Source organism: Taudactylus pleione, unplaced genomic scaffold (genome assembly GCF_031769625.1).
Source record: "Taudactylus pleione unplaced genomic scaffold, aTauple2 ptg001005l, whole genome shotgun sequence".
In the NCBI taxonomy this organism is placed as follows: Eukaryota; Metazoa; Chordata; class Amphibia; order Anura; family Myobatrachidae; genus Taudactylus; species Taudactylus pleione.
Window position 1 is genome coordinate 232145 of NW_028285406.1, and position 27485 is coordinate 259629.

General features: G+C 42.5%; 1 protein-coding gene across 3 annotated transcripts in view; it reads left to right on the top strand.

The window, feature by feature from the left end:
* LOC148454321 (venom factor-like) overlaps positions 1 to 27485 on the top strand; it is a 184853-nt gene that overhangs the window by 143894 nt on the left and 13474 nt on the right. For all 3 annotated transcript variants that reach the window (XM_088461041.1, XM_088461040.1, XM_088461042.1), the window contains exons 33-38: positions 5508 to 5595; positions 7265 to 7354; positions 18766 to 18871; positions 23281 to 23370; positions 24690 to 24773; positions 24937 to 25020. In XM_088461041.1, the coding sequence (XP_088317167.1) occupies positions 5508 to 5595; positions 7265 to 7354; positions 18766 to 18871; positions 23281 to 23370; positions 24690 to 24773; positions 24937 to 25020 (542 nt within the window). The remainder of the gene's footprint in view (positions 1 to 5507; positions 5596 to 7264; positions 7355 to 18765; positions 18872 to 23280; positions 23371 to 24689; positions 24774 to 24936; positions 25021 to 27485) is intronic.

The following is a 27485-nucleotide window of genomic DNA, read 5'->3' on the forward strand; positions in this document are numbered from 1 at the left end:
GTCTTCTTGTTGTAGCTGCTTAGACAATTGTATAAAATATTGACCAGTCAAATTATGTTGTAATCTCAAATCAGTCTTTCGTTTAGTAACACAACTTGATTGTAGTTCAAAAAAAATTAATAAGGAGAGATTGAGATAAGGCTCAGGTGTGATTCTATTACTATGAAGCACCAAATGTAGGCCTTCAAACAATGCCATTCCTGTCTCTTTTGTAAGTTTAACTCATTTATTTTTTATAACACCATTGTGTGTAACTTTAATTCTATTCCCATCATTTCACTTATTTGAAAAACTTCCCCTGTAACTTTCAATAACACTTACAGTAAGCAAACTATACCTTACATACAAATTCCTCCAAAATCTCTTCTCTTAGCATTACGGAGCTGTAAATTCAGTAAACTCCAAAAACATGCTAACACTATATTTTAAAACATCCTGAAACCTTAACAAGAACATACTTTAATCCTCTTTTTAATCAACATGCTTGAATCCTTTTTTTTAATCGACATACTTCAATCCTTTTTTTATTTCCTTCATTGGTAACTGAATAAAATCAATTATCAATAGTACTTTGAAAATGTTTTAGTAGGTACCATTCTCTACATTATTTATCAACCAAATTACATAAACATTCACATTTTCTCTTTATCTCTGGCTCGAGCATACCAGTAAGATTATACAATGCAATTCATATTGTCTGCTCTTAAATGTACTAACCCATGAACACCTCTATAAGGCTTGTAATAATTTTAGTTCCACTCAAATACCCATTATCATCTTCTCTTGTAACAATGCTCTAATTTCCATACATTGACCTCATTGTGAGAAGTATTTTCCTGATATTGTTTCAATTGGTCAAATGTGATATTTTTAAACAACATCAACTGAGTTCTATAACTGGTTCATCATATGTACTTAAAATTACCTTTCACACTATCCTGTCAGCTGATATGTTACCCATGGATATAATATCAGTTTAGTATGTACCTGACACTTAATTACTGCAACTTATTTTTTAGTAAACATATTACTTCTTTCTGTTCTTTAACTGTTTGTACATGTAAAATTGTAGTTCCCAGAAGCTATGCGGTAACCCCCTATGCTTCCAATTGCTTTAATCAATACTGTACATTACATTCAGCTAACTACGTTGAATGTGGTAGTTACTGTAATGCATACCCTGTAACCAAAAAACATTATATATCTGTCTGAAACAGCTATCATCAGTAAAGAGAACTAAGGACCTCATTCATAGCCGCTCGTAAGCGGCTGCTCCTTCGTTTCGAGCGATGTTCGCACATCTGCGCATGCATACGGGTTGTAATACGCATGCGCGAACCAGTCAGTGCGGCCGAAAATGGTTTGTTCGCTAAATAGCGAATGCCTGCTATTTTGAGTGACAGGAGGAGGCCTCGTATGTGGGTGGTAACAGGGGAAGGAGCTTGAAAACGGGGAGTGGAGAACAGAACGCAGGCGTGCTTAAAGGTCAAAACGGGCGTTTTATGGGTGTGTATAATTAAAACAGCAGCGTCATTGACCACGTCACCTGGTTGCTTTATAGTCAGAACTGCTCGCAATATAGTGGTAGGAAAAACCAACCACAAGAATAGCGAGCAGTTCCTACGCTGTTCGATGTACTCGATTAATCTAAGAAATAGCGGACATGACGTATGGTGCGAGTGGCCAGGGGGCGTATTTTTCAAAATTTCGACCGCAAGTTTTGCTCGCTCATTCAGACTTAGAGGCCGAACAGACCGCAAAGAGCGAACAGTTCATTTGAATAGCCACCCCTTTTTTTGAACGAACGACAGCAAATAGCGAGCGGCTCTGAATGAGGGCCTAAGTCATGATTATCTAATGAAACTTTCCATTACTGAAAAATATTTTTATATTTCTTTATTGCAAACATATTCATTGTCTTCCTTTTTCCTCACCATTAACCATAATCAACCATATTCCCCCCTGTTGAGGATAAAGAAGATCAATGTAGCACAATTGAAAATATGACATATGTAAGATTGATAGGAGTCTAAAATATTATCCCCCATCGAGAAAACCTGACTGTAGGAACATGTTTAAGTTGAGCATTATTAAATATCTGAATAACAGTATGTAAAACAAATATATGTAATTCAACTTAACAATAAATGCCACCCTTTAAGGATATAAATGTCTTCGAGCTGGTGGAAAACAACATCCTGTATATTTAAAATTTTCAGTATACAGTTGGATTTTGTCCCATTAAACTTTTAACTCGCTTCTGCAAAAGAAACACAATTGTTTGTTAGTATCTCTTATTGAAGTTTAAAATAACTTTGAATATAACCACAGATCACTGTTAAATAAGGACTGAGTCATCTGTAAGAACAAAGAAATTGCAGATTATTCATCAAATATTGTATCTGTTTGTGACTTTTTTTTTTTTTTTTTAGAATATTACTCGTCTTTTTAAAACAATAAGTAGGTGTAGCGTAGTACCCTGGCTGAGGTACAAAATAAACCTATGATGCAAGAATACAGACACAGTCTCATGCTCTGAGATAGTTAAAGCATTTCTTTAAAACAAAACTTTTTTTTTCTCTTCTCCTCGGTGCAGTTTTTCGATCTGGGAGGGGTATACAGAGAGAGTGAAATTCACACTGACGCACTAGGCACAAATACGCACAGTTTTTTTCACTCTGAAATTATTTAATCAAGCAAAACATTTACGAATTCTGGTCTGTATATAGGAAGTATAAAGAATCATATTTATTAGACCCCTCTAATATAGATGAAGTATCTACACTCTTCTCATCTCATTCCTAATACTCCACAGAAACAGCACTCTCTCTTCCTATACAAACACTATAATCCCTAAATTTTCAAGACACATCCCTTCTTGATTGACATCCTACTTATATAATCGCTCTTATACTGTGCACTTTTCTGATTCTACCTCCATTCTTAGCAAACTAATCCGCTCCTTTGGTTTTCAGTATCATCTGTATGCAGAGGACACTCAAATTTTCCCTATTCTCCCCAGATTTGTCACTATCTGCGCTCGTCTGTGTCACTGAATATCTCTCCACCATTACATCTTGGAATGTCACCTCGCCACCTCAAAATTTAATATATCCACAACAGAATTAATTATATATCTACCAGCCAATAGTAGTTACCATCCTAATATCTCTATAACTATTGACAACTCGACAACTCGACAATCAACCCCACTTCACAAGCTCGCTGCCTAGTTGTCATCCTTAACTATAAACTGTCTCATGTTCCTCACATTCAATCTGTCTCTAAATCCTGTCACATACATCTAAAAAACATAGCCAAAATTCGACCATATCTTACGCAAGACAATGCAACAAATCTAACACATGCAGTCATTATTTTCAGCATTGACTACTGCAATAGTCTCATTATTGGTCTTCCCCATACGGCATTTTGCACTATACGGCATTTTAAATATAGCTGCGAGGTTGATCTTTTTCACTAAACATTCAGTGTCTGCTAATACACTCTGTCAGTCCCTCCATTGGCTGCCGGTCTTCTACCGTTTTCAAATTAAAAAACTTACACTCACGCATAAAGCTATTAACTAAACCGCACCAACATACATCTCTTCACTTATCTCAAAATATCTTCCAACCCGACATCTCCGCTCTACACAAGATCTGCATCTGTCATCCCCCTTCTAAAGTTAACAATTATGTTAAAGGATAGTTCTTCCCACTCTAGATATTAAAATGATTCCCTATTACGTTATGCATTATCCAACCTATCCTTAAAAAGTCCCTTAAGCATGTAAGCAACCTATGTAATCTGTAAGATTTTCTAATAATCTCTTCTCTCTCCAGTTGTTGAATCCTTTATGATTATCAGCAACTGTCTCAAATGTTTCTTATTTAGTCTGGTATAACGTAGCATTATGCATTTGGCTTATGGTCAGTAATAACATCAGTACTATTTATCTCAAAAATCAAATTTCTAAAAATTAGCTGTTTTCAAACTTTCTCTATTGGTTTATGTACCAATGATAATATAACACATTTCTATTCATCTACAGTATTTACAGCTTTTTCCTTTTGTAAACTCTGGGCCTGATTCAGAGCCGGACGCAATTAGCGCTCGCTCGTCCAGAATATAGGGGTGGCTATTCAAATGAACCGTTCGCTCTTTGCGGTCTGTTCACGCCTCTATGTCTGAACGAGCTAACAAAACTTGCGGTTGTTTTTTGGATAACTACGCCCCCGGGCCGCTCGCATCCTACGTCATGTCCGCTATTTATTAGATTAATCGAGTACATCGACCAGCGTATGAACTGCTCGCTATTCTTATGGTTGGCTTTTGCTACCACAATCTTGCGAGCAGTTCTGGCTATAAAATAACCCAGTGACGTGGTCAATGACGCTGCTGTTTTAATTACGCACACCCATAAAACGCCCGTTTTGACCTTTAAGCACGCCTGCGTTCGGATCTCCACTCCCCGTTTTCAAGCACCTTCCCCTGTTACCACCCACATACGCCTCTTTCTGTCACTCAAATTTTCAGGCATTCGCTATTTTGCGAGCACATGAATTTCGACCGCACTGACTGGTTCGCGTATGCGTATAACGATCCGTACACATGCGCAGTTGGGCAAACATCGCTCGGAACGAACGAGCGGCCGCTTACGAGCGGCTCTGAATCAGGCCCTCTGTCTTTTGTCTGGGACATTCTGAACTTCTAAGCACTTTTTCTTGGCAACAATAACGTAAAACAGCCTGTATTGTTTTTTTTTTCTTGAATCATCTTCTATTTAACCATGTAAACTTTACACTGACACAGATTCCGTGATAATGTGTTTTCACAGTTACTACATCTCTATAATTATCTGATAATACTATGTTAAGGATTTTAGAATATTTTTAAGCATTACTGACACAATTATAGAAATAACAATAGCAGCTGCAGCCTGCCATTGTGTTCCCAACAACATACATTTGTTTAAGAAAGTGTAGAGTTTAAAGACATGAATTACACAAGCGCGCAGGCTGATCTCTGCATTTCATTTAGAATTACTTATACCAATTATGTAAACATTACAAATTCACACTTTACGCTGCGCTTTTTATTTCCATCCACTGGAATACACATTTATCATCTCTTATCATTTTATCATTTTAACACTATTCATAGAAACGCACATAGTCAGAATAAGCTTCCTATGATCACCTGTTTTTCTCCAAGCAAATACAAACACATTTTTAAAGTATTACCTCTTGGGACACGTCTGTCTGACGAAAAACAGGTACACTTCCACATTTCATATATTCATGATTCCTATATTCTTCACTACACAAATATTAAATACATAATGTTTAAATAATTTTTTTCTTTTTAACTTGGTTTGTCCAGTTGCACAACTACTTGCTCTATCTTACTCTATTTCCAAATTTGAATCAGGCCCATAATAATATATTTTAGGAGTGGTCAGTAAACAACTAAATACATTTAAGTGTCTGTGACTTCTCTGGCAGATTCCTTGGAGCGCAGGATGCCAGCATGTCCATCTTGGAAATTTCTATGTTAACCGGTTATGCCCCAGATAACAGTGATCTTAATAAGGTGAGATTGAAGACTGGGAAACTATCAAACCACGTGCTGTATGTGGAGCAGTGTCGTGTATCTAATGGATGCAAGGTGTGCAAAGTCCACTGCACAACATGCAACCACAGAATACTGTATACTTCACTTTTTTTTATATTTCTTTAGAACTATGATGCTATATTTATGAAGATACACAGGAAAATTGAAACCGGTGCCGATTTTCCAAAGATATTATGCATTCACCGAAGACTCTTGTCACAGTGCTAGATTCTTTAGTGCATGCACCGACATGATTTCTTTGAGATGAGATGGGGCCACACGGACCACCTCCTGTGTTATTAGGCCCTTAGAGAAGTGTAGTTGTGAAAGTGGCAGGAGAGAATCATATGACTCAAAGTTTGGTTTAACATACCTCCCAACATGATCCTCTCCAGGAGGGACACAATAGTCTGGTCCTGGACTTCCCTGGTAAGAGGCGGGGCTGCAGCACAGTTCAAAATTCAAATAGGGGAGTCACACCAACTGTCATTTCACACACTGCCAAACATCACTGGCTGGAGCCTCCACCAATCATACATTACCAGGGAAGTCCAGGACCAGAGTATTGTGTCCCTCCTGGAGAGGGTCATGTTGGGAGGTATGGTTTAAGATAATGTATTGTAAATATAAAACGATACTAGGTTACAACAGCAATTGCTACATTAGACTAAATCAGGGGCGTATTTACATTGGGTGCAGGGTGTCCGGTGCACATAGGCCCCTGGGTTCAGGGGGGCCCGCACCACACACCCTGCACCCATAATATACTTGCGTCTCCAGAGTCCCACGTCGGCACGGGGGGGCGGCGCTGTAAAAAAACTAATGGAAAATGGCCGCCGTGGCCATTTTCCCGGTGACCTGCACATGCGCTTTAGACTCCGGGCACACTCTAACCTCCCCCTCCTCTAACCCTCCCCCTAACCCCGCTACTTACATTTGGGATCCAAGCAGTTGGGATGCTGGTGCCGGTATTCTTACAAGCGTCAGGAAACTAGCGTCGCATTCTTAACGCCAGAATACCTGCGATCTGGATTATGACCGCATCCCTTCAAGGCAGGCTTGCCTACCCTCCCGATTTGGTCGGGAGCCTCCCGAATATCGGGTGCCGCTCCCGACCCCCTGGAAAGGCAGGCAAGCCTGCCGGCTGCCGCCTGCCCCCCCGGACTACTGCTAGAAACCCCCCACAGCAAGGGGGCCCAATGACGCGATTTGCGCTGAATCGCGTCATAGTGGCTCCACCCCCTGCTTCACAATGCCTTATTTTCAGCATTGTAAGGAGGGAGCGGGGCCACGATGATGAGATTGTGCGGCCCCACCCCCAATATGGACCTACTGCCCGGCCACACCCCCCGCTGAATGTCGGCAAGTATGCTTCAGGAACAATGGTTAGGTGAGCTAGTCCATGTGGTCAGGGGCAGAACTACTGTACTACCGATGCATAGCACTGTGAACCATGGGGAGTAATGAGCCAACTGGTCCCCCCGACACTAATCAGATCATCATTACTGATGATCTGCAGTATTAGTTTATACTTCTGCAAATACATATTATTCATACTATATGTTTTTATTATGAAATCCCCGTTATCTACACTAAGATGTATATTATCACAGATGTTATATAAAATGTGTATTCCCTGTATTAACAGCTTAAAGACAGAGTGGACAGATACATCACCAACTATGAGATGAATAAAGGAGCATTTGATAGAGGCACGCTAATCCTGTACCTTAACAAGGTGAGAAATGACTTTAATTTACCAAAAACCCTTCTCCCTGCAGTTCACAGTTGTTCTTGGATGTTTTGTTTCTTAACCTTCTATATGGTTAGGTTGATGTGTCATGAAACATTTGCATGAAGCAGCTGCACTAGTGGTGACATTGAGACATTGCTGTATGAAAGTATTTCATGTAGGAGATGTACTAAGCCTTGAAAAGTGATAAAGTAGAAGAGAGATAAAGTACCAACCAATCAGCTCCTAGTTATTATTTTTCAAACGCAGCCTGTAAAGTGACTAACGATACTAAATTAGAACCTCTATATACCCCTGCCTATACCTTCTAATGTCCTTCCTATAAACCTCTAAGGATGACGCTATTTTGCGTACGCAGTCATACAGTAAATAAAGACTCCAGACTTTAAACCTGTGGTTCCAAAGCACAAAGTGATATTTCAAGTAAAAGTGCAGTCAGTTACACGCTATGATCTAAAAAAAAAACAGGGTCAGAGCACTCATATTTATACCCCCGAGAAATAGACAACATAATAGAGAAGTTTGTTGCTAATATCATTGGTCCTAAAGGAGAGTGCATATGTTACAAGACATCTAACATGTTGGTTCAAATAGACACAGTCCAGCCTCTAATGACTGGTGGTCTCTGGTTTCCCGCCTCATGCAAACATTCACAGAAAATACATTTTGCTGATTTAAATCTCTTCGGTTCATAAGTTGAGAATGCATGTTCTTCGATGCGATCTTCACACCAACGATACCGGAATGCTGTTGAAAGAATGCAGATCAGTATAATACCAGACATGACTTACTATGTATTAAGCCTTAGTACCAAATAACCTTTATTTCACAGCAATTGTAATAAATGAACATACTTGAATCTTATACCTTAAAGCTTATGAAACCTTTTCTGTGAATATGTAATGTGTGAGTATTTGGGGTTTGATATAAAGACGCTAGTTAACTTGGGGCAGATGCGTGCGCATGAAGCAAATCAACAGCGTTTTCATAAAGGATCTTATGCATTCGCTAATAAGCGACTAGTTAACAGCGCAATTGGTGTATTAATGTGTGTATGAGAAATGGTGAAAGATGCAGTCGCATGATGCTAATAGTAATATCGCCATATGTACTTAAGTGTGAGTTTACCTAAAATGGCGCTTGGGCGGCCATTCGCAAAATGGCATCTTGCGATCTCATTTTCTAAAAATGGCATCTTGCGTCCAGTCGCAAGATGGTGTCTTTACAATCTAATTTTAAGCTGATCTTGTCTCAGCCAATTATCCAGCTTCAACAGTCCACCCTTTGATAGCGAACAACATGCTATCACAATCTGATTTTAAAATTTTAATTTAGGCTTACATTTATATATTATTTAGTGTTATTATGGGATGGCACAAGGTGATTCTTAATCCATCAATATTGTGTCTCTGAGTGTGGACTTAAAACTACTATTATACGCACACCGCGGATCTTGGAAGATCATGTGAAAGGTGTGGGGATACACCAGTCCTATAAAGGCAGTCTTGAGGGGAAATTGAGACTTTACATTATCTGGGGTGTTTAAAAAATAACATTTCAATAATACGTTCTATGCATGTCTAAATACAATACAACAAATGCTGGTATTTCCTAGTTCAGGGTTGTAATGCAGTTCTATATTTACCTCGGTATTCATATTGTCATTACTGACCACCATCATAATTTCGTTCTTTCATTTTACTCTATTTTTACATTTTCCACACTTCAACACAATAGGAACACACCGGACACATATGCCAATTATTATGATGACAATCAGTATAAGGATCAAGAATTTGCCTATGCTGGCGATTACTTCCTGGACCCATTCCCCTAGACCTGAGAACCATTTCACTGGGTTCAGCCATGAAACCCATCCTTCTATCTTCTCCCCTACTTCAGCCACTGAAGCATTATGGTTCTTACGAAACTCCCATTTTTGCTGCAGAATTTCATCCATCTTCCGGTCTATTACCTCCTTGGGGTCGCTGGTATCATTGGTGACATAGGTGCAACATTTTACTCCAAATTGGGTGACCAAAGTTACGCAGTACCCTCCAGTAACAGCAGTTAAATAATTTAACACTAGCCTGTGTTGCACCAGTTCTTTCTTGTACGCTTGCAATTCTCTCCCTGTATACCTGAATGTGTCATCATACATCTCGGTGATATTATCTATCAATTTAGCAAGTTCCTGAATATATCTAAAATTTAATGTTTCCCGAGCGATCCTGGTGGGATCAAGTGTGACTAAAACTTGGAAGCCGGTTGTCTCACTAATTAACTGAGTGGCTTTATGCACGTCACCAGGTATCATATTTCGTTTGCCTCTGTGTTCATATTGCGTGTGAAGGTATGGTGATGGTGTGTTTTTATGGATACCAAGCATTTCAACATGTGTGAGGGTCATAACTTCTGGGACTACTTTTCCCAGGTAACTCAAACCTTCGGAACTCGGGGAGAGCCACTTATACGCCTTTCTTCCACATATAAAATATACATTATCGGGGAGAACATAAGGAATGTTATGCATCATTATCATTAAACACATTTCCCTTGCAAACAATCCTATCTCAGGCTCTTCCATCTGGTATATGCAAGTTTCCGGTTGTATTATTTTAGCACAATAACCATCTGGTACCTTACCAATAATTTCTTTGGTGGAACTCAATGTATACCGGTACCTAACATGTTTCCCACTAGATTTAATTGAACGTAACAGATCATTATTTACGGACTCATTATCAGCTCTCTGTGAAAAGGTCATCGTCTGATTATTCCCTGTCACTTCCCAACTCCCGGGTTTATTGGGGTTGGTTATGTTCAAACACAAAAGTGATCTATCTACTTGGAATTGATAGAGTTTAAAATGAGGTGGTTTGGATGAGAGGAATTTTCCATCCAACATTTTCCCTTTTAGTAATTCTAAAATTTCTGTGATATTCAGCGGAAATGGCACCAACCCTACATTATGCTGTCCCTGTGGCACATGTGAACACACCCAGCAATCAGTTTGATTTAATACTTTGCCTACCATGCTATGATAATCCTCTAAAGGATACCCACCCCAGTATGGGTTATATTTAGGCTGGCACCGTTGAATACAGTTCTCATCAACTAGGGACCCACAAAGCTCACAAATACAGGAATCTTCAGATGATAAACTTCCACACCATCCCCGAGTATCCGGAATAACAGCTCTTTTAACAATAACAGTACTAAGATTGGTCAGACACTCCCCTGATTGGCATAGCACTCCTGCTGACTCCACTCCATCAGCACTGCCATCAGCTCCCATCTCCTCAATCGGTCCCCTGTCACAGAAACCGGATATCCCAGAACTAACTAGGATGGTGAACACTCTAAAAGAGAATATGAAAATGAACACAGCAGGCCCGTCCATTACCACAACAAGACCTGCAAATTTCTTTTAGTTCAGGTATCTCACTACGACCTTTTCAATCCTCCCGGAACAAGCTCGCGATCGACAGGTCCACGCTATCAGCCTTGTCTCCGACTTGTTTCTCCACCGGTTGATTGACCTTTTTGCAGTGAGTGGAATGGACCCAGGTATCTCTCTCAGCCACCTTCAAAGATGTAGTACTTGTCAGCAGCACCTGGTATGGACCTTCCCACCGATCAGTCAAACAACCTGAACGCAAGAAATTTCTGATCATAACATATTCTCCTGGTTCAACATCATGACAGTTAGTTTCAGGCATATCATTGGATAACAATTTCAGTTTCTGCTGTTGCTATCTTAACTGCTTACTCATTGATATAAGATACCTTACAGTTACCTCATTGTTACCTTTCAAGTCTTCCTGTGGGCTTATAATCAAATGAGGTTGTCTACCGAACAGTATTTCAAAGGGCGACAGATTTAGAGGGGATCTGGGAGTGGTCCTTATACTATGCAGGACCAACGGTAATGCTTCTGGCCATCCTAGTCCAGTCTCTGCCATGATTTTACTTAACTTATTTTTAATAGTCCCATTCATCCTTTCTACCTTGGCACTGGCTTGCGGTCGGTAGGGGGTGTGAAGTCGGTTATTAATACCCATCAGCTTACACATATTTTGAAAAACATCACCTGTGAAATGAGTACCCCTGTCACTCTCGATGATTTTAGGGATACCATATCTGCATACAAATTCCTGAACTATTTTCTTGTCAGTAAATGCAGCAGTATTAGTGGCCGCTGGTTAGGCCTCAACCCAATTAGAAAATACGTCAGTGCACACCAATACATACTTGAGATTCCTGCAGGGTGGTAATTGGATTAAATCAATTTGTATCACCTGGAAAGGTCCATCAGTCGGTGAAATATGGGATGGTTCGGTAGGGATCGCTTTCCCTATGTTCTTCCTCAAGCAGGTCAGACAGTACATTGCTATCTTTTCTGCTTGTGAAGAAAAACCTGGTGCACACCAGTATGCTCTTACCAATTTGCACATACCTTGCTTTCCCAGATGAGTCAGACCGTGTGCTGCCTCAGCCAGGCTGGGGTAATATGCCTTGGGGGCTAGTGGTTTACCTTGTCCATCCTTCCAGAGCCCGGAGGACTCTTGCCCACATCCCTTGGACTTCCACATGGACTTTTCCTGAATTGAACACAAGCTTTGCATCTCAATTAATTTCAGCATATCAATTGTTTGGAAAGAAATAATTTTTTCAGTTGGAGAAAACATTTTTAACCCTGCTGCCCATTTTGCAGCTTCATCGGCTCTGTTGTTGCCCAGTGACACCGGGTCATCCTCACATGTATGGGCTTTACACTTAATTACTGCCACCACTTTAGGCAGTTGGATTGCTTCTAAAAGATGTTTTATGTGTCAGAAATGTGCAACTGGTGTGCCTGCTGCTGTCATAAAATTTCTCAGATGCCATAGAGCCCCGAAATCGTGCACCACCCCGAACGCGTACCTCGAGTCAGTGTAAATGTTAGCAGACTTGCCTGCTGCCAGTTCACATGCTCTAGTTAGTGCTACTAACTCTGCCACCTGGGCTGAGTGAGGAGTACCAAGAGGTTTAGCTTCTATGATGTCTGTGTCATTTACAACAGCATAACCTGTACATAATTCACCTGTGTCTGTTTGTCTATGACAACTCCTATCCGTGTAAAAAGTCACATCTACATTCTCTAAAGGTGTGTCATGTATGTCAGGTCTAGCAGTAAAGGTCTGATTCAGATATTCCATACAATCGTGTGCATCATTATGTCCGCTGAACTCACCTCCTTCCACCCTTTGTATATCATGTTGTACATATGGTAAATAAGTTGCTGGGTTCAGCGTTCTGCAATGTTTAACAGTGATGTTTGCGGGTGCGATTAGATCTAGTTCCCATTTGGTAAATCTAGCCAAAGAGACGTGTCTGGTTTGAGCAGAGTTCAGCAGAGCAGATACAGCGTGGGGAGTATAGACAATCATATCATGACCCAATACTACGTCCTCACTTTTACTCACCAATAGAGCGGTAGCTGCTACACTTCTCAAACAGGTGGGGAGTGATCTTGCCACAGTGTCCAATTGGGCACTGTAGTATGCTACGGGACTACTGGCATCACCATGTTTTTGTGTGAGGACACCTGCAGCACAACCATCGGCTTCCGTACAATACAAATCAAAAGGTTTTTCATAATCAGGTATTCCCAATGCAGGTGCTTTTGTCAGACTATCCTTAAGATTAAGGAAAGCCTGCTTTGATTCCACTGTGTGTATGACACGATCGGGCTTTGAGGAAGAGACTAAGAGGGTCATTCAGACCCGGTCGTTAGCGCCGATGCGCTCAGACCGGGTCGATGGCCCCCCACAGAGCATGCGCACGACGGCACCGTCGCCGTCGTGCGCATGCGTGAGACCCGCTACGACTGACAGCGCCAGTCGTAGCGGGTCTCGATCCAAAGGGGGCGAGCTGTCGATGTTGATTGACAGCTCGCCCCATTTGGAAGGCGGGCCAGAGGGGTGGCAGCCCAAACGGAGGCATTCCCATGGGAACGCCTACCATTTGGGGGAGGCCCCTCTGACATCACTAGTGATGTCAGTGGAGAGCTTCCGGCTCAGACAGAGCCAGAAGCTCTCCGGGGCTTACGATAAGTGAGACCCTACCCTAGGGTCTCGTCGTAAGCCCCGATGGTCATGATGGTCTCTGACCATCGCGACCATCACCCGAGTGGTCATTAGAGCTGTGGGTGCAAGAGAAGCGGCCGGTCAGGATGCAATCGGCCGCCCAGTTTCTGAGAGACCGCTTGCATCCTCCGTCCGCCTCTGAATGAGGTCCTAAGTCCTGCAAAGGCAAGGCCAAAATAGAAAAACCAGGGATCCACATTCTACAGTATCCACACATTCCCAAGAAGGTACGAATTTGCTGTTGGTTCTGCGGCAGTGTTATGTTCTGTATGGCCTGGATTCTATCATTTGTGAGATGTCGTAACCCCTGGGTTAGGCAGTGTCCCAAATATTTTACTCTGGATTGGCACGGCTGTAGTTTGTCTTTCGCCACCTTGTGTCCTGTATGCGAGAGATGAAGCAACAAAAGTTTAGTATCATTTAAACATGACATAAATGAATCAGAACATAGCAATAAATCGTCCACATATTGAATTAGAACAGATCCATTGGCAGGTTGAAAAGATTGTAAACAGTCATGCAAGGCCTGGGAGAAGATACTGGGGCTGTCTATGAAACCTTGGGGCAACCGTGTTCATGTATATTGTACACCTCTGTATGTAAATGCGAATAAATACTGACAGTCAGGGTGGAGAGGCACAGAGAAGAAAGCAGAACAGAGGTCAATGACAGTAAAATGGGTTGCGTTTGGTGGGATCTGCATCAGGATGACAGCTGGAATTGGCACTATGGGGAATTGGCTCTCTACTACCTTATTAACACCCCTAAGGTCTTGTACCAGCCTATAACCCCTCCCACCACTCTTCTTCACCGGAAAGATGGGACTGTGGGCTACACTAGCTGTACGAACTAAAATTCCCTGTTGCAATAATCGCTCTATTATTGGAGAAACACTTAATTCTACCTCCTGTTTTAGTGGGTTCTGGGGAATTTTTGGAGCTTGCCTACCGTTTTTTAAATTTAACATTACGGGCCTTACGTTTGCCATTAATCCAGTGTCCTGTCCATCCTTAGTCCAAAGGGAATCTGGAATTTGGGACAACATTTGATCTACCTGAGATGGATTTTCATTTAAACTTGTAGAGTGATACATTATCCTTTGGGGAGTGTCCAACATATCCCGCACCTCATGCGCAACTCTCTCTGGGATATCTAGAAATACACCATCAGGGGTGCAATATATGACACATCCCATCTTACATAACAAATCTCTACCCAGCAGGTTAGTGGGAGCCGCAGCAGCCAGAAGGAAAGAATGCCTGGTATGCAGCGGCCCAATAGTAACCTCTGTGGATTTTGTTAAAGGATAATGTTCCACTTTACCTGTTACACCCATTGTTGGTACTGTCTCATTGGTCACCTGTAAATTAACAGGAGATTTTATCACTGACCTGGACGCCCCTGTGTCTACAAGAAAAGGATATTCAGTACCAGCTACATCAACCATCATGACCGTTTCTTCCCTAGTACTTCCCGTTAACCTGACTATCTGTAGACTACAGGTATGACCTGACCCCTAGCATTGGCTACCATTCTCCAATAAAGCATTAACGGCCACAATTGGAGCTGGGGCTTGCTGAATATTTGCTGGCCTCTGTGCATATCCCTTATGGGGATATGCAGGTTTTCCCTGATTTGGGGGTCCTACCCTTTTTAGTTTGCAGTTTCTAAATAAATGTCCTCGCTGGTTACAATTAAAACATGTTCGTGGATCTGATGAAGACACGGGTTGTTGTGAGGTTTGAGCAGGGGGAAAAGGTGATGGAGGATAAGGGTATTGTGGGGGGTATGAAGTTTTTGAGTAGTATGGGACCTGTGGTTGTGTAGGGTTAGTGGAATAGAGCTGTGTTTGTTGTTGTGTGGGGTTAGTAAGGGCATATAACTGTTCAGCTGTAAGTGTGTGTGCAGATGCAAGTGTGTCTGTTGGCTGTGATGTTACCGTCATTCCTTCCAGAGCTTGGATAATGACAGCCATTATTTTTTCGCTTAGGGTCTCTCTCTTCTTTGAGATGTTTTTATCATGTTCTATGGCAGATTCTATGAGTGTATCTATTGTGAGTTCCCTCCAGCCAGGTTGTGAGGTCTGAACCCGGGTCTTTAAATTCTCTTTAAGACCATCCATGAGTACCGTGACTATCATTCCCCTCTGGTGAGTGCTATCTTTAATATCTTCTAACCCAGTGTACTGGGTGATAGCCTGCAGAGCCCGGTCGCAAAAATCTTCTGAAACTTCACTCTCCTTTTGCTTTATTGTGAAAATTTTGTTCCAGTTAACTACTACCCAATTGAGTTCAATGCGGGAAATGTTACCTTGGTTTACTTGGTCTGTTAAGGGAATGTCACCATTCAATACACAATCTGTGATAAATTTTGTCACGTCGGTATTGCGTGGTAGACAGGACCTTAACACCACACATCAATCTTTATTAGTTGGCTCATGAGAACTACCCAAATTTCTCAAAAATCTTTGACATTTGGCTAGTTCCTTTTTGGGATCGGGGAAATCATTTATGATGGAATTTAGTTCTGCTCTTGTCCAAGGACAATGCATTACCACTTCCCACGTGGGCACTACACCATTTGCATCTGCATTTCCATTCGGAACAGTTATTGTCCGAATGGGATGCAGACCGGCAGTGCTGCTACCTTTGACCTTATTACCTGGCTGGGGGTTTAATCTGTTGCTGCTACGTATGACATTAACAACTTCCTCTACGGGTGCAGAGGGTTTTAACACTTCCCTTGCTGTTACCGATGAAGATGGCGGCACCACTCATGATTGTTGTGGCACAGCATCTATCATCTGTACAGCATGGGAAATGGCAGACATTACAATAGGCTCATCATCCACATCATGAACATTTTTTTTATGGTTGCTTAAGAGAGGGTACAAATTGCTTGTTACATTTTTATGGGTATTTTTGATAACTGTACTTGCACCTCCATCCACATAAGGTGGGGGTGGTGCGCGTGAACTGCTGGCAATACCTTCCACAATGCTACCTTGCTGCACGTGCACGCCATTTTGCAGCTCGCACGCATTGCAATTTAGCATCGCAGATGTATTTTCTAGCAATGCGCTCGCAACGCTAGTTTGCGTCGCTTCTGCATTTTTAAGCCACGCATCCCCTTCATGCTGCCACAACTTTAAACATTCATAATATTTTACATTTTTCTCTCTGGAGCGCATCAGACTGATGTGATCCCAGACATTATCCAATACATCTTTATCAAAACTACCAATTCTGGGAAACGGTCTAACACTCTTCATCGTCATTTTAAGCCATACATCACAATACCTTATTGCATAAGTACCGTACTTAGTATGCATATTACGACGGGCCGATCCAAGCGGCGCTTCCATTAAGATACTTTCACTTACCTGTGGACAATTTAAACGGCAGCGCCCACACACCTGTGAAGATTTGAAGAAGGCTGCTCCACACACCTGGATAAGATTTAAGAAGGCAACTTCTACACCTATGGAAGTTTAAGTCGGCTACTTCCACGCACCTCTCTACAACAAAGACAACATGTACACCTGCTACTGTGTATAGAACGGTAAGCTGCTTACCGAGCGACTAGCACTTAGCCTTTAAAGGTCATATGGTACCTCTAACTTTAGGGAACTAGTTACCCCTACCAACAAATACTCACTGTTACACAGTTTTTTCCTGCACAGAAAAATACACGTTAACCAAGATATTGATAACAATTGAAAAATATAAACCTCAACGGCTTTGTTTAAACACGTGGCAGCACAACCGGAAGTACGTATACGCTATTGTGTGACCAGTCGCATACACAATAATGCGACTACCACACAACCGTATGACAACTTTTAGCTATGTACACAAAAATGCGTCTTGGCTGTGTGCAAAACTGCGACTCAGCCGCGTGCTCAATACTGCGGCACCCCTCTAAACATAAGGTTCTATCAACAAAGGAAAACAAACTTTTTCCTCTCTTGTCCCTGGATTCTAGTCAGCGTCCCTGGCTCACACAAAAACGGGTAGCGATTTCTCAGCACCGAGCGGTTGCAGGTAAACCCTGCATGTGGCCACTCCACCCTTTGGTGAGATATCGATAACCGTATGTATCGTGTGAGTAGGTAAGTGACTTCACTACGAGTCCCTAACTAACGATACTAAATTAGAACCTCTATATACCCCTGCCTATACCTTCTAATGTCCTTCCTATAAACCTCTAAGGATGACGCTATTTTGCGTACACAGTCATACAGTAAATAAAGACTCCAGACTTTAAACCTGTAGTTCCAAAGCACAAAGTGATATTTCAAGTAAAAGTGCAGTCAGTTACACGCTATGATCTAAGTACAATTTAGCGCAAAGAAATTATACAGACCCAAGTACAGTTATACATACGCAGCGCTTCTGGACCAGATGTAGGCATCAGCAAGAAACCCCCGTCAATCAGCATTCAGCAAGAAGACTAAAAAACCCAGGGTCAGATCACACATATTTATACCCCCCAGAAATAGACAACACAATAGAGAAGTTTGTTGCTAATACCATTGGTCCTAATGGAGAGTGCATATGTTACAAGGCATCTAACAGGTTGGTTCAAATAGACACAGTCCAGCCTCTAACAACTGGTGATCTCTGGTTTCCCGCCTCATGCAAAGACGCTAGTTAACTTGGGGCAGATGCGTGCGCATGAAGCTAATAAACAGCGTTTTCATAAAGGATCTTATGCATTCGCTAATATGCGACTAGCTAACAGCGCAATTGTGCGTATTAATGTGTGTATGAGAAATGGTGAAAGATGCAATCGCATGATGCTAATAGTAATATCGCCATATGTACTTAAGTGTGAGTTTACCTAAAATGGCGCTTGGGCAGCCATTCGCAAAATGGCGTCTTCCGATCTCATTTTCTAAAAATGGCGTCTTGCGTCCAGTCGCAAGATGGCGTCTTTACAATCTAATTTTAAGCTGATCTTGTCTCAGCCAATTATCCAACTTAGACATGACAGTTAGGAGCTAATTGGTTAGTACTTTCTCACTTTTCAAGGCTTCATCTCCCAGACAGAACTAAAGATCTTTGGAAAACGTTTGTGATTCAAGGGGGAAGAATATACATTCAGTTGTTCATAAAATTATGCCAATTTTAATTTCTTTCATTACTTGAGAATTTTTTTTATTTATTTTTACATTCTCAATGTTGCAAGATGCATTTTTTTAAGGATGATAAAGAATATTTTTTTAACCTGTGTAATATTAAATGTCATACTATGCTCTCTTAGATTTCCCGCACAGAGGAGGAATGTATAAAGTTCCCGCTCTACCAGTACTTTGAAGTTGAGCTAATCCAGCCGGCGTCTGTCACAGTGTATGAATATTACTTCCCAGGTAGGAATTGTTCTAATATGCACCCATTTACCTTGTGGTCTCACTAAGCCTAAAAAAAGATAAAAAAATACAGTGTCACATTGCTTATTGCAGAACACTAACAGAACACTAACAGAACACTAACAAACAGCATGTCCATATTACTGCACCATTCGTTCCGTACACCTTATAGTGTAGAATTTATGCCTTTACTTATTACAGGTGTCCCTTTGCTATACACAGTTTTGGTAGTCCAAACAGTGCTGGATCCCTCCCAAAAAATGCTATAAGCACTAGGTTATAGTGAGATGTCCCTCTCATATCACTCAGCCCCAGCCCAGGCTAGAATCAACACAATTTTAGCCCACCCCCAAAAAAACAAAAAACAAACATTGCTAATAGAGCTAGATTATAACAGCCTGGCTGGTGACACTGTACTAGGGAAACACACAATATGGGGTCCCCTGTCATAATGTTATTTAGCCTTAGCCTGAATTTCCTAGTGAAATGTGTCTGACAAATAAAAGCCCCCCCTCCCTAGAAGAAATTAGGCCAGTGTTGTTCTGAAAAAGACTCAATTTATTGAAACTGTTGTAACCAGAGTTGGGGCTGCATCACAGTCCAAAATTCAAATAGGGGAGCCACACCAACTGCCACCCCAAATGCTGCCAAACATCGACAGGCATGACTCACAGGCAGTTGGTGTGGTTCCCCTATTTGAATTTTGGACTGTGCTGCAGCCCCGCCCCTGGCGCCGCCACTGGTTGTAATTATATCAAAGTTACATTGAACACTGCTACAGTTAATTGCTATTATTGTTTAACTGTATATTGCCCTGTGATTATATGATTGTTGTTCCCTACTCCTGTACCGACCACTGGGATCTCGGTGCTCAGAATGCCAGTGCCAGAATTCCAACACCTGTCAGAATCCCGGTGCCGGCATTCTGACCATCTGGCATCCCAAAAATAAGTAGCGGGGTTAGGGGGAGGGTTAGCGGTTAGGGTTAGGCACTAGGGGGAGTATTAGAGTTAGGGGTTAGGGTATGTCACTAGGGGGTTAGGGTTAGGTACTAAGGGGGGAGGGTTAGGTTTAGGATGTGGGGAGGGGGAGGTAAGGTTTAGGCATTAGGGGGGAGGTTAGGTTTAGGCACCAGGAAGGGAAGGTTAAGGGTTGGGGAGTTTGGAAGGGTTAGGATACCAACTGACAGCTGTCAGAATACTAGCGCCTGGATTCTGACCACCAGGATCCCGAGTGCTGGCATCCCAAGTGCCAGAAGCCTGTACCGAACCCCATTTTAATATATTTTCTAATGCATGGTGTATCTCTATATGTGCATAGTGCCAGCACATTGTGTGACTGGATAACATAGACCACAAAGCATGTTTTCAATGTGGCTAGACCAATTACTAGAATCAGTAACTAATGAAGCCTTGACTCTCACCACTTAGCCATAACTGCTGGCCTCCTGCTCTCAGTGCCACCACTCCTGTGGCCGGCAGTCCCTGTTTCTATCCAACCAGGACACTTTTACTAAAGACTGCTCAAAGGTGCCACTGCCCATTCTCCAGACCTCACTCTGCTAGCTCTGTACACTATGGCTTCCTCATTGTCTCACCTGTGCCAGTGATAGCATCTCAGATTCAACAACTGGGATAGATGAACTCAGTGTGTTTCTTGTTATTGACCCAGATTGGCCTTTGATTTCAATGCTTTCTCTTCTCCTGACCTTAGCTCATTTCATGGATTCTGCCTTGTTTGTTGCCTGCCCTTGGATTGTGTACTGAATTTTGTTTTGTCTGCCACCAGTGCTGACTTTGGATACACTAGTATACTGACCTTGTCTTTTCTGCCTCCAGACCTGACCATGGATTGGTTTTTTTTATTATGTTATAGTTTGCTACCTGCTCCGACCTAGACCTGTTGTCTGGACTTTGTGCATATTCTGTCAGCCTGTTCTTGGTCCCCCTGCTTCCAGGATCTGGTGAATCAAGTCTTACACCACAAGGACCTCTTTCAGTGTACAGTCCATCTGGCTTTAGTCTGAATTAATAATTACCTACTTTGTGGAACCTGGAGACTTGGAACATCCAAGTATCAGTAGGCAAATTTAGCTTTATGGGAAAGTCAATTTACTGTAAATGAAGACCTTGATAAGTGGATCCAGGAAGCACTTAATATCTCTTTAGGTATTGCCCTAAAACCAATTATAATTATGTTGAATTTAACATCATATTGTATAACAAATTCTTATTGTAAGCTCTTACGAGCAGGGCCCTCTACCCTCTTGTGCTTCTCCCTACTTTAGTTTCATCTACTTCTTACTCACCACTAGGGCACCTAACACTTGGTTGCTTATGCTCTGTTGCTTATCTGGGTGTTATGGTCACTAATGTAGCAATATATATTATCCATGTCTTGGTCCTGTATTGTATTGTTCTGTAAGTCGCTTGTCTACAACTTGTTTATGTACTTTGAAGACGCTGCGGAACATTTGTGGTGCCATATAAATAAATTATAATAATATTAATAATATTGTTATATAGATTTTTAGTTTGCAAGGAGGGTCCTCTTAGATAAAAATGTATCTGTTAGTAGCCAGTATTCTTTTACTACTTTATTTTTTTCCCAATTGTAAAGTGTAAAGGAATATGCAGAGGCTATGTAAATAAATGTTGATAATGACATTAGAGTCCTGATATATTAATTGCTATTTTATATACAATTATTTTCTTTAATTTATTTAAAATTATTGTTAAAAAAAAATCACGAGATTGTAAAATGGAATTCAACTTTTGATTTTAAACTTAGAATATTTAAGATTATTTTTCTTTCTACTTGGTCTCTATTTAAAGAATAGATAATTATTTAGTAATTTATTTAGACATTTTTCCATTCTTAGCACTGCAGGCATATATTACTAGCTTCTGACATTACCACTATGTCCACTTCTTAACCAGGCCCTATGTATGTCAAAATGTATAGCATTTTATTTCCATTGGACAAACAATGATGTCCTTTCATACGTTACTACACAGACAATCATATCACAGACTGTAGTTCTCTTTTATGGATCCTGATCACCTGACCACCAATACAGATTCTCCTAAAAGACTAATTATTTTCCCTATTTGGGAAAAAGACTTTGGCCCTCATTCAGAGCCGTTCGCTATTTGCGGTCGTTCGTTCAAAAACAAGGGGTGGCTATTCAAATGATCCGTTCGCAAATTGCAGTCTGTTCACACCTCTAAGTCTCAACGAGCGAGCAAAACATACGCTCGTTTATTTGTTAAAAACGCCCCCTGGCCGCTCGCACCATACGTCATGTCCGCTATTTATTAGATTAATCGAGTACATCGACCAGCGTATGAACTGCTCGCTATTCTTGTGGTTGGTGTTTGCTACCACAAATTTGCGAGCAGTTCTGGCTATAAAATAACCCAGTGACGTGGTCAATGACGCTGCTGTATTAATTATGCACACCCATAATACGCCCGTTTTGACCTTTAAGCACGCCTGCGTTCGGATCTCCACTCCCCATTTTCAAGCACCTTCCCCTGTTACCACCCACATACGCCTCATTCTGTCACTCAAAATAGCAGGCACTCGCTATATAGCGTACAAACGATTTTTGGCCGCACTGACTGGTTCGCGCATGCGTACTAAAAACCGTACGCATGCGCAGATGTGCAAACATCGCTCGGAACGAGCGTACTGCCGCTAACGAGCGGCTCTGAATGAGGGCCTTTGACCCTCATTCAGAGGCGGTCGCAAGAAACGACCGCTCGTTCTGAATGAGGGCGGCCGCTTCTTTTTTTAAGTGCGGCCTCCTGGTCGGTAGCTAAGCTGTGGGTTACCACCCACAGCTTAGCGACCGACCAGGGTGATGGTCGCGATGGTCAAGACCATCACGACCATCGGGGCTTGCGATGAGACCCTAAGGTTGGGTCTCGGCAATCGCAAGCCCCAGGGAGCTTCCTGCTCGATCAGAGCAGGAAGCTCCCTGGGGCTTGCGATTGCCGAGATGTCAGTGCGGCCACCCACAAAACGGCAAGCGTTCCGTTAGGAACGCCTCCGTTTGTTAAACCACCTCCCGCCCCGCCTAAAAAACGGGCCGAGCTGTCGATCAACATCGACAGCCGGCCCTTTTGTAGTGAGGTCCGGAGCGAGAGAGTTTCTCTCTCGCTCCGGGGCTTGCGCACGTGCAGTGCGGCCGCTGTGCGTGCGCAGGGTCTAACCATCGAGCCGGTTGTGAGCGCTCAGTGCTTGCGACCGGCTCTGAATGAGGTCCTTTGTTTCTTCAACATAAATTGTAACTGGATGTGACGCTGAACTTCAACCCTAACAAATTATTCTTGCAAACAATATCACTCTTCAAGCTTTGATAGTTAAATAATCCCTTCAATATCAAATTTTTTTTCTCTTGACAGAAAACCGCTGCTCTAAATTTTACCATTTGGATGATAACAGCAAACATCTGGGCAAGATCTGCCAGGGCGCGGCCTGCCGCTGTGTTCAAGGTACGATATAGAGTTTACACAGTGTGGTAGGTGTTTAACGGTAAATTATGTGTATAGTAAGCATGTGTCAATGACGTAAATGCATCTAAACAACACAAATTAAGTAATACCTATGAGTAAAGATTAAAATATATTTATTACAATCAAGTTAAATGGAAGTCATATTGCAAAATTAATAATTGTGACAGCAAATACTTTATTGCTGTACAAAGTAGCCATTATGGTGTTATGTCTTGTTGTAGTCACAGACCTATATGATGACTTATACTAACCTTATATATTACCGGAAAGGGTTGATGCATTATCCACTATATTATTAATTACCTTACTTCTCCGTTACATCATTCACTCCTTGTCATGGCACCCTGCAAATGTATTTCTTTGATTGTACTAAGGGCCCGATTCAGACCGCTCGCAAGGCTGCGTTTGCTCGCAGCTGGCCGATTTCTGCTATCTGTGCACGCATCGCAGCGCGCATGCGCGGACCAGTCTGTGTGATCGGGAACCGATCGGACGCCAGCCATAGACTGCTCGCTAGAATGAGTGACAGAGTGACATTTGTGGGTGGTGACAGGGAATGGTCCATGAAAACGGGGGAGTGGATGTGCGAACCGAGGGGGCGTGTCTGTGCATTCTATCGGCGTTTCATGGGCGTGCATAATTAACATGGAAGCGTCATTGTACACATCACTTGGTTGTAGTTCACACTGCAGCGATCGCAGTGCTAGCAGCAGGGTAGGGTCAACCACAAGTGCTGCAAGTGGCTCCGATGGCTCTCGATGTTACTGATATTGCATACACTTCCTGCGAAGGGAAAGTGAGCGTCATAAGACTGGCTTGCGATTGCACTGCCGTCGCTCGCTAAGACATAGTGGGCGTACTAATGTCTTACCGTGGGATCGCAGCCTATGCATATATTAGCAGCTGAGCGGCTGTGTGCGAACGCATCTAGCGAGCGGGTCTGAATCAGCTCCTAAGAACATAGGCCACACCAAGGGGTATTTTTACATTCGTGGCTTTTACCTATAATTTTAAAGTGGCAATAGGGATAAATGGTAACCTGGCTTGGTTAGCAGTCATTCCCATTGCCCTTTTATAACTGGCGGTCAAAGCCGCAGGCGATCGACAGCTCTGACAACCCCCGCCTTAGTAAATCCACCTCCAGGGGCAGTAAAAAGGTATTGGAGCATTAGAAAGCCACATTTTTCCGTTTAATATATTTTCACATACAAAAGTCAGACAATCAATTTTAAAAAAAAAGTGCTAATTGCTCATAAAATAATAATAGACACTAATGACTTTGATCTTTTATCTTGCAGGACACTGTTTTATGCAGCAGCAGTTAGATAAAGTTGATGCCAATGTGCGACTGAAGAAAGCATGTGACCTGTCTGTGGACTATGGTGAGATCAGTGTTTTAACATTATCTCAGAGCATCTGGAAAATGACTTCAGACATGTAGCCCTCTGAGTGTTTGTTAGTGTACTTAACTGTTGCCATAACACAGTGAATGCAGTTTATGAAAAGTTAATATTGTTTCAAGTAACTGATTTTTTTTCTCCACAGTCTTCAAAACAAAGCTCACCACCATTGATCACAGGGACGGCTATGATATCTATGGGATGACAATTAATAAAGTCATTAAGGAAGGTAACGAGCCCATAATAGTACATGCAGCACTCGACTCCTGACAAGGTGAGAGAGACAGCACTGCACACTAAGTGGTCCCCGGGGGGGGCGGTCTGCACCTCCGGGACCCCCGCAGTGTCTGAAACGGTTGTTCGGCCTGCGAGGCCACGCCCTGTGTCCACTAGGCCATGCCCACGCTCTGGCCATCAGTGTGGTTCACATCGATGGTTACCATCAATGGCAAAATAGCAAGTAGCCATCGTAGGTTACCAACTATACAATGGATGACCTTCGATGGTTTCATCGGCCGATGGTCATCCCTGTCTTTTGACTGACTGGCCTGTGGACCAATCATAATCTGGGGGCATGGTTTCACAGGTGCCGGGTTGTGGGGTTATGCTCAGTGTCCTTGCACCTTGTAAAATAAAAATTCAGTTATGTTTAGACATCGGTGGAGGAAAACCATATGGTTCTCCCCATAGCATTCGCCATCGGCCATAAACCATTATGAATCATCGATGGCTGATGGCCATCCCTAGCCCTCCCCGAACCAGGTGTAACAGCGGGGAGGGCTGCCACTGTTCAAATCTGTCTGTGTGTCAGCAATAATGGGAAGAGGCAGACATGTATCGCTGTGGCGAGTTAGTCTGGTGTCTTACAATGGACTTTATGAGAGGGAATATCCATTAATAAGGATGTGAGAAAAGAGAGCAGGAAACGACATCTGTCACACCCCCGTCTTTCAGTGTCCCGGCCGAGCAGAGCACTGTGAGGCAGAGTTACTTGGCCGGGGTTTGCAGCTGGACCGCCCCATCTGGCAATCGGCCCTAGTGCCACTATATATAATACATACCACACCTCTTATATTTTCTAAACATTTTAGAAACAAATTACTCTAGCCTAGGCTTGTCTAAAGGGCATGGCAGGCCCCAGGCTAACTGTGCAGTAGAGGAAGGAGGGGGCACTCATTGGCACATGTTGCAGGCGAAAATAATAGGTTCATTGTTTATTTGTGAATATGGCCACACCCTGCTCATTTGGCCACGCCTCCCGCATCACCTCTACATTCTGTTCATTGCTCTCTGGCCTTGTTCATAAAGTGATTGTATCATTGTATGAAACTTTTGGGCACATTTGCCGAAACACAGGTTATTGCCACATCTCTAAGATGTATTAAATGGCAAACCCTGGAGAAAACTGATATTTCCCCAGTGACCCTTTAGGTTTTTGTAAATGACAATGGGCCTGATTCACTACAGAACTGCGAATGCAATAGCGATTACGCACGCAGTTCAGCTGTGATAGTATGCTAATCCATTGCGATGCTATGCCCTCGTAGCACTACATAAGGACGCCCACTTTACTTGCCACACATCCGTAATGTTTAGCAAGACTGCAAAACCATCGGTAACATCAATTACCATTGCAGCCTCATGCACACGTGCACAAGCTCTGACCTTACCCAGGAATTGCTAACAACCACGCACGCTATCAGGCCCCAGGCTGAGTAGGCATCGCAGTGGATAGATATGGTAAGATTGGAGGGTACGTGCACTCCTTGGTTGTGTGTGTGTATTGGTGGGGAGAGGGAGGAGGGAAAAAACGGGGGGAGGTTGGGGGGAGCAGATGGCTGTGTGTTGTGGTAGAACAGAAATACTGGAGGCTGGATGGATGGTGGAAGAAACAAATACGTTTATTTGTATCTGTGTGTGCACATAGGGGGTGGGAGTTGCTCAGTAGGAGGCACAGTGCTCCTGGAAGATAAATGTCTCTTAGATGGTTCGTGGCAGCACACACTGCCCAGTTGTTGGTGATTTGGGGTGACAGGGCGTATCCACAGTGTGGGGAGTAGGGTCAACCCTTTCAGGGGGCTCCTTGACATGTGGTCCTGACTACTGCATGCTTCCCTGCTGGACCTATGGTCGACAGACTTCTGAACTGGGATGCCCTGTTTGAGGTGATCAGGGGTGTGTTCCTGTATCTTGTATGTATTACCTAGATACCTTGTCCACAATACAACGAAAGTGCAGGACTGATTAAACACACATCATTCAGAAACACTGGAATCTGCTCCTAAAAGACGAATCACTCACAGACACACTCCCAGGACTCCCCATGACAATATACAGAAATGCTCCAAACATCAAAAGCAAATTAGTCTCAAACCACATCCCACCACCTACTCTCAAACAATTGCCGCACTCTAGATTACAGAAGCACAATACCTACTACCACTTTCACCTCCACCAAAACAGGTAATACATACAAGATACAGGAACACATTTCCTGCAACACCAGCCACGTAGTTTACCTATTAAGATGCACATGCAAACTACAGTACGTAGGCAGAACCACGAGGCCACTTAAAACAAGATTAGCAGAGCACCTCAGAAGCATCAGAAACCAATCAGAAAACCACAACATTCCCCTACATTTCCTGGAGAAACACCAAAGTAACCCCAAGGACATTGAATTCCTAGGTATCC